The sequence below is a fragment of the Thermobia domestica genome, chromosome 1 (genome assembly GCF_964235325.1).
Source record: "Thermobia domestica chromosome 1, izTheDome1.hap1.1, whole genome shotgun sequence".
Taxonomy (NCBI): domain Eukaryota; kingdom Metazoa; phylum Arthropoda; class Insecta; order Zygentoma; family Lepismatidae; genus Thermobia; species Thermobia domestica.
The window spans coordinates 153,413,676-153,429,821 of record NC_137454.1 but is presented as its reverse complement, the minus strand read 5'-3'; the positions used below and the strand labels follow the sequence as shown (position 1 = coordinate 153,429,821).

Sequence of the window (16,146 nt, the reverse complement as noted above, 5' to 3'; positions counted from 1 at the left end):
GAAGCCGGCTATTCGACTTAACTATGGATTAAGGGGGGAAGGGGTCAAAATTCATTCTTAACAAACCACCCTGTTGGAGCACTTGTATATCATGCAACCAACATTGTTGTACTGACATGTGTGTTTCAACCGTACTAGGATGGATTTTGAAGTCTTATTTATGTTTTTATCTATATTAACATATAAAGAAATGTGTGTGTATCGATGCTATTTAAAGACATATTTAGGCACGAAAGGGTATCCCCGTTGTTCCAGGAATTGGAAGAGGCAAATGTCAAAAGTATTTGTCGTGATTATGTGCCCGAGTATCTCGTTATATTTCACGCAGTACGTTCAAAGATTTTGTATAAGCATTATTATTCCCATGCAAAAAAACGGGTATTGCAGCTAATAAGATATTGATCTTGAACTCACTGAAGCATCTGTGTTTTTAACTTGTCCGTATACCTTTTGATGACTGCTTGTTATCTTCCTCAATACATATCAGAGTTTTTGTAGCGTTTCGCTGCTTCACATTGATTGTAACATTTCGGTACTATAGAAGTACGTGGTATTAATTGTAGTTTGTTGACACTATTCACAATACTGAAACTACTATAGAAGGGTTAGTGAACATCACTTCACCGCAATGTGTGGCCTTCTATTTATGCATTTGGTTCAAATTCAACGCAGAATCTCTTCTTTCTCTTCCTTTCTGCTTAATAGAATTTAGGTATTGCACTACCTTCCAGTCTTCCCACAGCACATTATAATCCCCCATTACTATTGTTTGTGCATCTGTTCTCTGTCCCATGCTTTGTTGTCGGATTTAAAGTAAGTTTCAATAGGATATTTCGTGATAATGACATTTGTTTTATAAATTATTATTATTCATGTGTATTGAGTTATAAACAAACGCAAAATATTTTTACATTAATAACTTCATATCTAACCAACAATATTTGATGTACAGATCTCGTAATTTTAAACTAAAGTGGAATAAAATATTTAGTGTGATGCGTGACACTTATGGTAGGTAAACGTACATAATTTCTCTCTTTATAAGGAAGTTGTGGATAAAAATTGCCGATAGTAAAAACGTTTGTTAATTATTTTATTCTACAGAAACAAAAAACAAATGAAAACAATTTAGGTAGGAAAACTTCAAAACTCTTACATTTCGATTTATTTAAAACATTTACTGTCCCTTCGTATTTCGGAAAATGTAAATTGCCTATATTTTTATCTACATTAAGAGGCTTGCTAAAGGCACAACCTAACTAGCGACTTCTCAGTCAAAATCTGAGTCCATATCTATTGGGAAAAGTTCATCTTTATACCTAGAAGACCATTTTATTTTCCCTGCATTTCACTGTCTTCTAATATAAATGATTCATATCCATTTAAGGTAAGAGGGCCAGAAAAAATCCACTTCACTACATCAGCATCGAAGGTGAAGTTCTTCAACTGTAATGTAGGTAAATATCGCAGATGTTTACGAAGATATCCACTTTCAGGAGACGTTAAACAGAGTTCCCATAAGTATTATTTTGGTACGTTTTCTTTTTCATGGGCTCAGTGGTAAAGTTCTCACCTGTGGTGCGTGGGGTTTGTGATTCGATCCCAGTTCCCGCCAAGTGGGTTGTATGGTGGAGAAACACCGTGTGCGTGGATTTTCTCCTTCCACTTTCTTCATTCCATAATTATCAGCCATCTCATCATCCCAATCTCCCTTAGCCTCAGTGCATAATTTTTGGCCGTTAAACTCAAGAAAGATTTTCTTCTTGAATCTTTATAGTCTTGCTAAGAGAGGACGCTGCTTTTTTTTCTTTCTTCCACAATTGTCTTATATCACAACAAAATGCAGAAATTATATATCACTAATAAATCGTATTATTTATTGTAGTAACTGATGTGATTATTTTTAAAGTGCTTTAAAACATGGTGAAACTACCTATTACTAAAAACATTTTTTTAAAAAATTGCTAGCTTAAAAATTAATATCAAGCAAAGTGTTATAAAATCCCCGTGCGGCGGAGTTTTTTTTTTTTTTTTTATCGCTTATAACAGTTACTACAACAAGTTTTATATATACGGTTTGTCCGGGAAATAGTAGGACTGATTTTTTCCCACCAAAACTTGGTGAAGTAGGGGGATGTTACTGCGCTGGTTGGGTAGTGAGGAGTCTTAGCTACCACCGCACCAGTCGCCAGTTGTCTACAAGCCTTCACGGAGTGTAGATCGAGTTTAAAGTGAACCTCTTTCAAAGTACTTGTCATCTCCACAACGAATCATTTGTTAGAGCAGTTTGCGCGGTGAAGTTTTGCGTCAAACTAGGTAAAACTGCGAGTGAAACCTAGGACATGATCAAGACTGCTTATGCTGCGAGTAATCCCGAAAAAGTCCACATGAGCAAGTCAAAAATTAAATTGTTTTGACTGCAAAGGAATGGTTCACAGAGAGTTTATAATGCCTAGTCAGATTGTGAATGCTGCATTCTACGTGGAAGTACTTGAAAGACTCAGAAAACGAGTCGCTCGCGTCCGTCCAGCAATCGCTGAATCATGGATGCTTTATTACGACAATGCGCCGAGCTACACCGCCTATGCTGTCATGGACTTCCTGACCAGACTTGCCCCAGCCACCCTACAGGCTAGATGTCGCTCATGCAGACTTCTTCCTCTTCCCCCAACTGAAAAGGGTCGTGAAAGAATGGCATCACGGCTCGGTCCAGGCCATTCAAGAGGCCGTGAATAGCATACCAGTTTCTGCATTTCAAGGAGCCTTCAGAGATTGGCATAGTCGCCGGAAACGCTGTGTTGATGCAGAAGGGGCATGTTTTGATATCGGGTGTTCTAAAAATGGCGCCCACGGACCACAGGGCACTATTCTACAGGCCAAATTAAAGCAAAAATATTCTATTGCGGTATGTTCTCCGGGATCTCCTTCAGCCGCTACAAGGAATCAAAATTTCACAATGTGGCAACGTCGCAGATTAACTTGGAACCATTAGCATTACTTTTCGAGTACATCATGTAGTTAAATCGATTGCTACACTAATAATTGATGCTAGTATCTATCCATGTCGACTTTAGCTGCCTTCTGCGAAGAATTAATATGACTATTTGATAGGTTGGTAGATCTACTCTATGGTTCTTTATTATTTGCGACGTTGCCACATAGTGCAATTTGTCTCCAGACGAGGACCCGAAAGGTATATATATATATCCGATTATGCTTGCCTTCTCTAAAGTGTTACGCTAAATAAATATATTATACTGAATTGAGCTATAAAGCTGAAATACAAAGAAATTATAGGTCCTTGTCATAATAGTCCCATGTCACCCTATCTTAATGCGTTGAAGTTTATTTCCTTACCGATATATATATATATATATATATATATATATATATATATATATATATATTATTTATTTATTTATCGGTTACGTTCTTCCGAGATTGTAGATTCGAAGAAAACTTAGAGCCTCAACTGTGATCACATTCTTGTTACTTTGGCAAAAAAGCCAGGCCCAATTTATTTTATTTATTTTAATGTACACTAACGGGTTCTTCCAATCTTATATTACGCGTCTATAAAAATTTAGTACGAATTATAATGAAAAAAAAAAGAAAAAAGAAAACATAAATGTTATTAAGTTTTATATCAGAAACGTCCACTATTTACAACTTCCAATGGTTGCATCCATGCTGCTTCAATTTGAAACATTTTCTCTTATAATAATTCTAAAGGCTATATGTGTTTTCTGTAGGTTGAATTTTGACATTCTGTCGGAAAAAGGAAACTACCATAATTGGGAATACAGTGCTGAATACACAGAATTCTTACATCAGTTTCCCAGTGTGAAGAACTACAATAGAGGACATTTTGTTGTTAAACCAGTGGGAGATGATTACGCAGTACTCTCCAGGCATGAAACTTGCATGTTTGATTCATATTTTCGCTTCATGTGCTGTAAGTACCTAGGTATTGTTAATGTATTAACTATTTTGATTCCTTGACCCATAAAGTTCTTTTATTATTATTATTATTATTATTATAAATTAAATTTAATCGTAGTGCCTTCATTTACCATATATAGAATTTTTAACCGTGTAGGTGGAATATAATGTTACATATTTTGATTGGTTGCTTCAGTACATAGTTACCTGGGAGGACATTCGATATTCGTGTTTCCAGGTAGTATAATAATAGATTTTTAGAAAAGAATATTATATTGGCTGAGCAAACGTAGATTATTGTTAATATTATTGCTTCGCATTTGTAAAATTGTGGTGTCAAAGCTTGCTTTTGGCCATCTTTCATTCCCTTTAATAGTAGCTTTTCTTTAGTCTCACTAGGGAAATAGTGGGATCTTTAAATCTATTCCGTTGAATTTCTTATAATGAAATTTCTTTCCATTGTCAAATAGTTTCCATTGTAGAATAGCATCATGGCTGTAAATGGAACTTCGGTAAATAAATAGAAAAAAGAATGAAACAAGTATTTTACATACTGCTTTATAGCATTTACATGATTTTTCTGATAACTATACACAGTAATATCGTTTTAGTCTTCAGCCTGTACCTATTGTTTGTACATGAAAGATACACTAGACAAAATATCAGTTTACTTCTTTTATTTTATAAGTTTTTGCTCTGTATTCAATGAATAATAGAGAAGTACTGATAGATGTTGTAGGGTACATATTTTAAAAATTAAATTCTTACTTTTGTATTCAAACCGCTGTCATTATTCAGGATGTTATTTTCAAGATATTTCGGCCCTCACTGTGTTTGTAAAGTGTAAGATTTTACACTTTGTTGAGTTTTTCTTAGTCCTGTGAAAGGAAAATAGCCTCACACATTATGTCTATTATTATGACTAGACATATTTATATGCAATTTATATCCATATATTTAATATTATATATAGATTAATATTGTTTATATTCTATTTTATTCTTATTTTTACTTTTATGTCTATATGTATTTTTATATTGATGCATTTATAATCAGTTGTATTTAGTAGAGTCTGTTACTTTTAAATTATATCTAGTAGGCATCAAAGGAAGATTAAGAGAAGTTTTAATGTAATTGGTCAAGTAAAAACAGACAGGTGTGTTACAGATGTTTGGAAAAGATAATAAACAAGTGGGAGGGTAATTGTCAAGGCAGGTGGCCGACAGATGACGCCCGGGGAAGTACGACCCAGGTGGCTTCCCATGCAAACAATAATTTTAGTACTTTCACTTTTAGTATAAATGTCTGTGCTTTGAAGATATCTCTTTCAGTTAGTGTCTGGTGAAGACAACGTCAAGTTGTTGAAACCGTTACACTGTAATTTAGTTTTTAATAAATAAGTGTGTATACTTTGGTCAGAAGTGTTTATTATTCTTTTAGTGAGTTCCAGAGTCGTGATGGATAGAGTTACTTATAGTTGTGCTTAACTCTGAAATACACATTATGAAGCTACTATGGAAATATTGAGCTCAATTTTAACAATCACATCTGTAAGATTCCTAATTTCTTCAACAAACCACAAACCATTCAGTAACTTAAATTTCTTGTTATGCAAAGAGACTAAACAGATGTAAAAATTTTGTGTGCAGCTGTTGTCTATTTGATTGGCGAGAATAGTGTTATTTTTGTTTTAACCTCATTGTTCAACTGAGTACACACAAAGGAAAATGCCAAGTGACATTCGGAGAAATAAGTTTCATGTGAGTTATTCAGAGTTACTGAGGAAGGGGTCAGAGATTGCCGAAACAGTATAGTATAAATTCACATGAGTGAACAATTAGTTTTTAAAAGCTATCCGGAAGGAGCAATTTAGTAAACTTTTTGATTCCTTTTTTCTTCTTCCTACGGTATTTCCTTGTACTCCTGCTACTCGTATATTTTTTGTCAGACCTAATGACTCCCATAATAGGTTTATATCCTATGTGTATGTGTATATAATATAGATATCCTCTAAGTAAACTCTTTTTCCTGTATTCATTCAGTTGGATCAACCCCGTTCATTGTTTACAACTTGTTCGTGCATAGACTTACCTTCTTACTTCCATTTTTCATAAATAAATGCTAGTCTTTTAATGATTATTTGAAACAAGCTTTAAACTAATGTTTTCTTATCCATAGTTCACTATCTTTATTTGTGGAAATTACTGAATTAATGTTTCACCATTAGGATCAGTGTTCGTTGACCATCTTTGTTGTTTACTTTCTTTCTGTTATTTACGTAGCTCCTGAATATTCATTTGGTTTCGCACTTAGCAACACAGAAAATTAGAAAGTTGTGCTTCTTACAAGCATATATCTAAGTGTTTCAATAACTTAGATCTAATTTTGATGATGATGATGATGATTGGTGATGATGATGATGATGATGATGATGATTATTATTATTATTATTATTATTATTATTATTATTATTATTATTATTATTATTATTAACTTTTCTTTTCTCTTTTCGTCGTAATATGTATAAACGAATTACTTAGCAGAAAATAGCGTGATCGTTATCACACACACTAAAAGATAAATGCATCGTAAACGCTTTCTGTAAAACTTTAAGTGAATAGAGAGGGGAAGGAATAGGGAGAAAAGAAAAGAAAAATGAAAGAACAGAGAAAAAAGCATGGAGGAGGGCGCCAAGTTCGAGTGATGGAATCATAAGTGCAAAGTTCGTATAATATAGAGCAGGGTGCAGTATCATGGGAGGATGGAGGAAACCCTCCTCACGTAATATTTTTGGAATAAAATTGCCCTCCCCACTAGTGAATTTTACAGAAGGGTTAAGAATCTGACGATATTCAGAAATATTCAAATTATTAGAGTAATTAAGGTGTATTTCACCTTTGGTGCGTGGGGTTCGTGGTTCAATCCTAGTTCTCAACAAGTATGCTTTGTGGTGGTGGACAAACACCAGGTGTGTAGGTTTTCTCGGAGTATTCGCTTTACCTTCCATTTTCTTCATTCACCCATTTCGTTCATTATTATTATTATCATTGTCTCGTCTCTTATAGTACGGCCGCTACGTCTCTGGCTCTGACAGTTCTGCACGTGGAAAAACAATGTTGCCAATTTGTCCTTTATACACTATTTTCTTTGGCTTCGGTTCTGAAGAACTAGCCATTGTCACCAAATAATAACAACACTTCTTAACAGCACACCCAAACATACACAAAGAAAAGAAAAAAAAAAGTTGCAATAACCAAATACGATCTCAAAGCACTCTTCACTGAACCATGTACAAACTAAAGGAAGAATACGGAGCGGCAACAACGTCTGGTTTCCATGCCAGCGCGGTCACTCATTGGGCCTTATGGGGGTGTGTCAATGTAGTATCAACCCTCGCTTTCTTTTTCGCATAGCTGTCAGAGCCAGAGATACAGCGGTCGTACTATAGTCTCAGAGAACAATAAATTAAATTAAAAAAAAAAATAAATAAATAAATAATAAAAAAAAGAAAATGTATTTTACGTGTTGTTACCTCTTCACATTTTTCGTATTATGCAGCACCCTGTTACCGATATTAGCGGTATTCCTAATTCCATATAGTTTAATAATGGATGCTCAAATATAGGAAATATCTCTCCTGGAGCATTCTATTGCAGAGAGGGAGTCTTTTCTTTCTCATCATTTCTGTCCCCCCTTCACTCCCCAGTCGAAGTGATGATTTCACAACCTAATAGAAGAAAAGAATTGAAAAATTTAGAAAATAAATAAAAAGTAAGAATGAACTATCCATTTAGAAAGGTTCAATTATCCCGAGATTTACAGCACTATATAAAATGGCCAATATGCCTTCTATTGTTACGATGGTACGCTTGAGTAATATTGTATCTTTTTTCCGCCTTGTTTTATATTTATATGGGTCAGCGTTTCCGTCTTTAATGCTTTTAGTCAACCTTCTATCTTGGGCGTCCTCTGTTTTCCATCCCCTCTCCCTTAGCTCATCTTGTCCATCCATCTCATCTCTTCCATCGTCCTGGTACTCCCAGCTTTTCAATTCTTTTTCCCACATAGTTGCCGTTTCAACGTTTTCTACATGTCCCAGTCATCTCAGCCTATATTAAAACTTTTTACTCAAGGATTAGCAGTGCCTCTTATATAATTGTTCCTTATTCTGTCCTTCCTCGTCACACCACACCGTATGAAACAGTAGATTCAAGTGTGCTCTCTGAGTTTTATATTTAGAACATGTGTTTTTTGTGTTGTATAGCATACCATTGAGACCTAAGCACTAGTTTATTTTATTTAGGAACGTTAATATTGTAAAGTATTTAGTAATTTATTACTTAAGTAAGTAATCACTAGTAAGTAATTTTTTACTTACTTATTTCCGTATAATAAAAATTTCTATAATTGTGATGTGATGCTAACGTTGTTTTTATTTTTTTCTAAGCATTATAAATATCACTTTCTTGTTTTATAATAAACAACATAAATTAAACAAACACATGTAAGAATTTTGGGTACTTTACAATATTTATTTATAATTATTGTATAGATTCGTTAACTAGTTGCTCTTCAAAAGACATTCAGTAACAATCCCTGTGAAAAATAATATATTTTGTTTTATTATTTCTAGTGGAGTCGACGTCAGATTTTCGATGCAGTAGTACCCCAATAGGTAAAACTAGCGGAACAACGTGTATTGATAATATCACCTATGAATGTCCAATGTTATTTGTACATTTCTGCAGGAATGAGATTACCTTTCAGAGATCAACTATTATGTTGAATCTAAAAAGGCAGTTTGCGTCGTGATAAAACAGATAAGACACGAAAATCATAGATATATGTATTTTTTTATTGGAATCACAATCTGCATTTATTGCTTGGTTGCATGAAGATAGATTTTTGTCGTACAGATAAGAGCAGTACGTTTGTTAAAATCTCATTGATTTTGTGATAATTTTTATATAATTATCTTTTTAATAAGAAAACATAAACATTGTATGATGTTAATTATTTTCAGTATAGTGCTGGAAAATTAGTTGATCTTTTTATGTTTAAATAACGTTGAGAATTGACAGATTATTGTATATGCTTCATGGAATGACAAGCTGACGACAACACAGAGGTAACTTTACTCGTAGGTCCCGAAAGTTTAGTTTGTGCTCAATTTTAGAAGTACGTGAATAATTTACCAAAAATAAATAAAATTTAAAAAATAAAAAGACAGGGCTGTTTACTTCCTCTTGATTGGTTGATTTATCGGGAAAATATTAGGAAAAAGTATGAAAAACAGTATTTCACGAATTGTTTTACTCATGTGAAATTGCCTTATATCTTCATTAGTTAAAAGTACTATGCTACTATTTAAGTAAACAGTGTTTTAGTACTAATTAATATAGCACAATGTTTACACGATATTTATCAAGTAAGCTTAGTTTGGGTGCCAAATTATTATATTTTTTTCTTCGTCCGACTTTCTTCGTATATATTTCCAAATGTGACTTTACTAACTACCTAGTCATATATCCCTTTAGAGTTGGATGAATAGTATTCTAGTCGTAATTTTAAGTCAATGTATGAATTATTCCATGAAAAATTGAGTGTCTTATTCCGGACACTGTACTGTTGTACTTAACATATACAATGTAATATCTATAAAGCTTATTTTCTATCCGTTTATAATTACTTTTTGTTTTATTATTTTACATTTAAAATCACAATAGTAGTAGTATCTTATTTAGAAAACTCTATTCATTAGTATTATATAAGACGATATGTATATGCAATTTTTTTTTAAGTCTTCTTGTAAGATATTTGTTTTATAGCCATATGTGAATGTAGCGGGTAAATCTAAAAAGTGCGTTTTCTGCTTTTGCTATTTTTATATATATATTGAAATGTAATTTTAAGTACCTGAAGGTAAAACTCAATGATATAATTACACAGAAGAATTGGACAGTGCATTGACGGGAACTCGAACCTCAATCTTCGTTTTCCGAGCGGGCTTCCGCCAATCCAGCCTCCAGATTTTTCTATGTGAAGAAATTAGATCCTAATCATATACTAACCATGAATTAATTCGTCGAAAAAAGTTTTTGGTTATTGAAAAATAACATAACACTTGCTAATTTTTCTTTAGTTCGTAGTATACGAAAATATATGGAGTTACTAGCTAATAGCATAGAAATGATGATATCAACCAAAATTATGAAAGTGAAGCAATTTCAAGATTTTTGAAAACGACTGGAAAAGATACTAACATTGAATTATAATAAAGTGAGAAACAGTATTTACGTAGTTATTCATATAATTGAATCCTCCCATATTGAAAAAGCCACTTAGGAATCTTATTTTAGTAGAACCATGGAACTTGTTCTAATAAATTAAACTAAAACAGTGGAACGTTGGACAAATACTGGGATTATATCATTAAATATTGAAATAAGATTATATTCGTCCGTAATACACATTTTAGGAAATCTCCATATGTGAAAAAATAAACTAGATAGAAATATGAATTGGAAACACTGAAACAATGTGGTTAACGTCACTGCAGATCGAAAATAGTGTAAGTTCATAATATTTATTCATCATTCTGTTTGTTGTAGTATTGTATAGACAGGGTTATATTGAAGAATAAAGAACTATAGTATTAACAAAAATTTGGCTACTTACCAATGAATCCTCCCTTGGAAAGTTTAAACACTTTTGTGTGTGTGTTAATTTGGACTATCTTCCCATGCGCCCATGTAATCATAACTTCATAGTATGCTTATAGAAAACACAGGCACAGGATAGAAAATATATAGGAGGATTTAAATCACCACACATTAATAGGTAAGTACTGTTTCTAACGTTAATATATGACTGCATAAAGCAATTTGATAATTTTAAAATAACTATTAATGTTATTTTTTATTTGCTGCATTTATGTAATTGTCATTTTTTATTCTGCCGAACAAAATATTAATAGGTGAATATTTGGTGAAAAACGTTGAATGAGAGTTGTACTATATAATTTACAATAAAAAAATGTGATTTACAGTGTGACTTGTCAGTAGCTTATTCGTTATTTCCTTAGGACAGTGCAACTGCATTAAGAAAGAAAGAGAATGAAACACCTTTCCTTTTGACAAGTCTCTCTATTTTCATCATTAGGTAACGCTCAGTTTTGGGTTTATGAAAAAAAAAAATCTGCATTAAAAGTATTTTCAGTTAATTTTGCAACCAAAAGTAACGTTAACAGTATAAAGTAATAGTAATAATAAACTAAATAAATGTCGATGTGAAAACTACTGTCGTGTAATGTTACGAATTAGCTAAAGATTTGTTGTGCGTAACAAGTTAGCCAGAGTATAAAAAGTATGACCTTCGTTTATTACTTCTTTGATGACCTGATACTCATATAGCGGCGCTAATTGAAACTGTTTATTATATAAGTATAAAGTCTTATTGTTTCATATATTCTGCATTATTCTTCTGATATAAGTAATAGATATAAATAAAATGCTAAACACTTGATTCTAAAAGTAATACATGTTACTATTTTATTTGGTGGTCATGTTGGGTTAGGATAGCATTATTATTTTGCGTATGCACAGCCTAAGTTTTGTAAAGTATTTTTCATAGTCTGTAATGTTATTTTCGAAATGTAGCGTTGAATAAAACAAAATCAGTAAATTGTATTTCGTTGACCTGGTAAGGGGCATCCATATGAAAATGAATAGGTCCGGAAAAATCCAGTCAGCTTCTGACTTTGTACACTAAAATTAATTTTGTATGTTGCATTGTTTTTTAATAAAAACAAAATAGTTGAATATTGATATACTTCGTTTGTAGAATTTGGTTAACTTTTGTAGTTAGATAAAGGGACCAAGTCATTGCCTTGGATAGCTTTTCCCCTCCAACATCACATTTCGAACCTTCCGTAATGTCCAAGTCTCTGAACCATACAATCTTTTGCTCCATATATAGCACTTGACCAGCTTCTTTCTTAGTCCAATGTTAAGCCTGCTAGTTAGGAGTAATCTTTTCTTGTTGAATGCCTCTTTTGCTGCAGCATTTCTTGACCTGTTCCAGTACTTTTAGAAAGCAAAGAATATATGTAAAGCACATGCACATGTGGTGGGCGCTGTGTGTAAGCATTCTTGAGTTCTGCTGGTTTAGTTCAGAGCAATCTCTTACTTTTTTCCGATAATTTGGTGTTGTAAGAACAGAGATATATTTTGGTAAAAAACAAACTAATATAATGTACTTGAACTACATAGTTTGTAATGGAGTCAAGATAGCTTCATTATAATGAAATTTTCTTCTCAATTTGTTTTTCTAGGTTTTTACTATTGTGTTATGTAAAACAATTTTAAAAACACACAAGGCGACCGCTTGGGCACTGGTTCCAAATATTTCAAAATCTGGCCAAAAATGTTTCCACCTGATTGCTGTACACTGTTTCGAAATCTTGTGACATATTATTATTATTATTATTATTATTATTATTATTATTATTATTCAACAGCGATAAACTGATCAGCTTGTATTAAAAGTAGTGCTGTCAAAAGATATTCATTATTCAAATAATTTTATTTCCGTTATTCGAATATTCTCGAAGCGATGAAATCACGAGATAAAGATATCTTCAGTACTGTTCATTAAGTCGATGTTCGTTGCATCTCTGAGTTAAAATTTTCTGGATTCTTCAAAATGTCCATTTCTAGTTTGCTGAGCTTCGCACATTTGTCCTAGAGAGCATTGCTGCAGAAATTATAGCTTCACAATGAACTAGAACTTTAAGAAAATAAATTGGCATGTAGTATCAACAAATAAAGAAAGCAGGAATATCAATGTTGATAGTAAACCTACTGGTTATTATTTTAAGAAAAACTAAATGTGTGGATCAAATCATTACCTATGCTAATAATTTCGTATGATATATTTTTGTCGAAAAATATCCTTGCAGTGTTGCCATCATTTGAGAGCCACTTCTAAGTTTTGTTTGGCCAACAGAGATCCAACTTTTTTTCTGGATTTCTCCCATTTATTTGCGTTTGTTGACTATTGCTTTATTTTATTTGCTGTACCATTCAATCTATAGGAAATATGCAGTAAATATTAGAATGAATTCACGTATGGATAGGTAAAAGACCAATTTGAAATGAGGGCGTTTCTAGAGATTTTCCTGTCAGAAAATGTAGCAGATTTATCATTTCTGGAGGGGCTTGAGAAACAGAGCTATTCTGGGACAGTGAGAGACACAGATATATATAATTTACTCCAGTTTGTAAGAATCGAGTCGATATCCCATATTCAATCTCTATAAAGTAATGTAATTTAATAAACAGATGTTTGGGAGCTTCAAATGATGATATCAAATGTAGGAAATCAGCTCATTCGTCCTCTATTTGCCTGAACATCAACATTAACAAATGTATTTCTTTCTCGTCGGGAAAGGTTTTGTAGGTTAACTTCAAAAATAGCACTAAATTGCAGTCTTATTTTATAAAGGTTTCAAATGGAACAATCAAAAGAGTTGTTAAAAATAAGATTAGACATAGGGAAAAATTTGGAACTATACGCAAATCTGATTTTGTATGTTCATGGTAAATAAAGTGCAGTAATATATTGCTATCTAAAGAACAGTTGGATCGGTATTAGTTTTTTGTATATGTTCTACAATAACATACATGTACATATACACATATATAGCCGATGTTCGTACTATTTTGTATTAAAGGATAAACTCAATACTGCTACAAGAAAAGATTACAATCAAACTTCCACTTGAAACTCTCGATGCTGACTAACGTCTGTTGATGGTCTTTTGCGTTATTACAGTTGTGTACTGTAGAACACATACATAGCCGATCTACACCACTTTTAACATTCTCAATTCCACTTTTGGCCAGGTTTTAAAAGTATTGAGGCTAGGGTAGACTATCGAGAAATGAAACTACGGTTTGCCGCTTATTGAGCGGATGCTTTTAAGATTGTCTGGCTAGTTGGGGCTCGAGAGTGAGAAGTGAATGCAACATACGGATCCTGTTAGAGTAGAGCATGTATTCTGGAGGCTGAAAGTCAAGATTCGATTATCTCTTATTTCATCTAAAGTGTTATCTTTTCAAACATAAAAAGTGCATTATATGAGCATTAAATTGTATAAATCTATAGTGTTGCAGGAGAAACAGTGGTAAATATATATGTGAAATTCTATAAACAAAATTTCCCACTTTCTGACGTCCTTCGTGAATGGGATTTCCAAACAACTATGCGTCCATTTTTATAATCATCTTTAGATACTACCATCCAGAAAGAGAAACAAAGAAAATAACGTACTATGTATTTGTACTTAATTCGTAGATGAGGTAATGTGATGAACAAAAGATAATTATCAGAAATGTGTGAGCTTTCGTGCTATGAATTCGAGGTTGATGTGTATATGTAGGGCAAAATGTGATTAGGAAAATATTGAAACATTTTACAGTTTTCGTTAAAATGTGTAGAGTACATACATACATACATATATATATATATCCTTACCGCTGTATTCATGTAATTATTATAGAGATGTTATTTGTTTAAAAATATTTTAAAGATGACAATAACATACAAACTGTTTAATATGATTTCTTTGTCCCTCAAATCGTAATATTTAGTTAACTGTATTTTGTATGTAAAGAGAACAAATTGTGGTGCAGTCTATCTGTGTCAACAAAGTATAAAAATCATTCCAATGGAATAACGATCGTGTTGAAACATATTATTTTACTAAAATATCACGTGTCATAATATTGAAGTAACATGTTGGTATTAAAGAGTTATATGTGTAACCCTTAATATGGCATCGTGTTTTAAGCATATGTCCATGGTTGGTACGGATGCATGTGTCACTTGTTTCAAAACAGATTCGTCAGAAATTTCAGAATAGGGCATATTGACTGAGATAAGTTTTGTATTGAGAAAGTTTTTTTTAAAGAGTATTGACTTTTAAAGAAAAGAAATTATTAATTCCTAAGTAAAATTACCAAACTTATTGTGTAATTGTAATTTAAACATTTAAAAACTCACTCAACTTATTTCTCATTTTAACTTGCCTTGCTTGATTGAGTGTTCTTATAGGAAAACTCTTATAGGAAATTAAAGTTTTATATTTATTTCTTTTGTTGCTGTCGAACGAACTCAACTGTATCTGAACAAAGAAACGAGCAAAGTATGGTATATTAACGGGTCTTCAAGTGAGTACAAACATGATTAATATTTAATATGTATCCTGTCAGATCACTGAATGATTTACAGAATGGTGTGTTGTTGCGCCGCTAGAATGTGGTTAATGTGTAGTATTCTGAACTTTATCATTGTTATAGTAAACCTAATTCAAAGAAATAGTAGCATCCCTTGAATATAGGGTAACTCAAGTGCCAGAAAGTACTATTTAGAATGTATATTTTCACACAATATTCTCACCCACAGTTATATTATTACAATCACTTTGAGATTTTTTTGTTTGTTTTTTATATCTTCCCTATTCTGTTGTGTTAGTTTTGTCCTTAAAAGACATTATATTACATTCTGCTAGTCTTTCCTACCAAATGTAGACAAGTATCTTAAAATTTTAGCTCAAGATGAATATGCCATTTCTTATATTACACATGAAACTATGCATTATATATATATATTTTCATGAAAAATCCAAAATGTGTTTCATTTGTTGCTTGTGAAATATACTCATTGCAAGTCTTAAATGAAGGTATATGCAATAATTGTTGGTCCAGTTTTGCACAAAAATTAAAAATGTAGTTCGTTCTAAGTTTTAATTTTTGACGATGGATGTAATATTCAAAAATGTGTTTTTGTGTTGTTTCAGACTTATGCATGTCGAAACTCGAGTCATATTTATGTATTTTTTAAAAAAATAAATAGCTAAGCTTTAGTCACTATACTATTATTGTCCTCTGAGATTTCTTCTTCAAGTATATGAAATGGATATTTTGGTGGTGCAAAGACGTATTTTAGCACCAGTCTATATGGTGATAAAATGTTACGTTAGGAAAGCATGGCGACAATAATTCACCTAACGGTTTGTTGTCTTGGTTGAATATATCATCTACAATTTTCATAACTTGATTCTGTAAAGAAGTATCGTATACCATTGAACTTCAAGTAATTCTAAAAACATAAGGTAATACAACTCTACAGAAAAAGATGAAC

General features: G+C 32.3%; 1 protein-coding gene across 2 annotated transcripts in view; it reads left to right on the top strand.

Moving 5' to 3' along the window:
* LOC145690084 (uncharacterized) overlaps positions 1-15,868 on the top strand; it is a 34,959-nt gene extending 19,091 nt beyond the window's left edge. For both annotated transcript variants that reach the window (XM_081764618.1, XM_081764629.1), the window contains exons 3-4: positions 3,753-3,955; positions 8,576-15,868. In XM_081764618.1, coding sequence (XP_081620744.1) covers positions 3,753-3,955; positions 8,576-8,754 — 382 coding nt within the window. In that variant the 3' untranslated portion in view covers positions 8,755-15,868. The remainder of the gene's footprint in view (positions 1-3,752; positions 3,956-8,575) is intronic.
* The last annotated feature ends 278 nt before the right edge of the window (positions 15,869-16,146 follow it).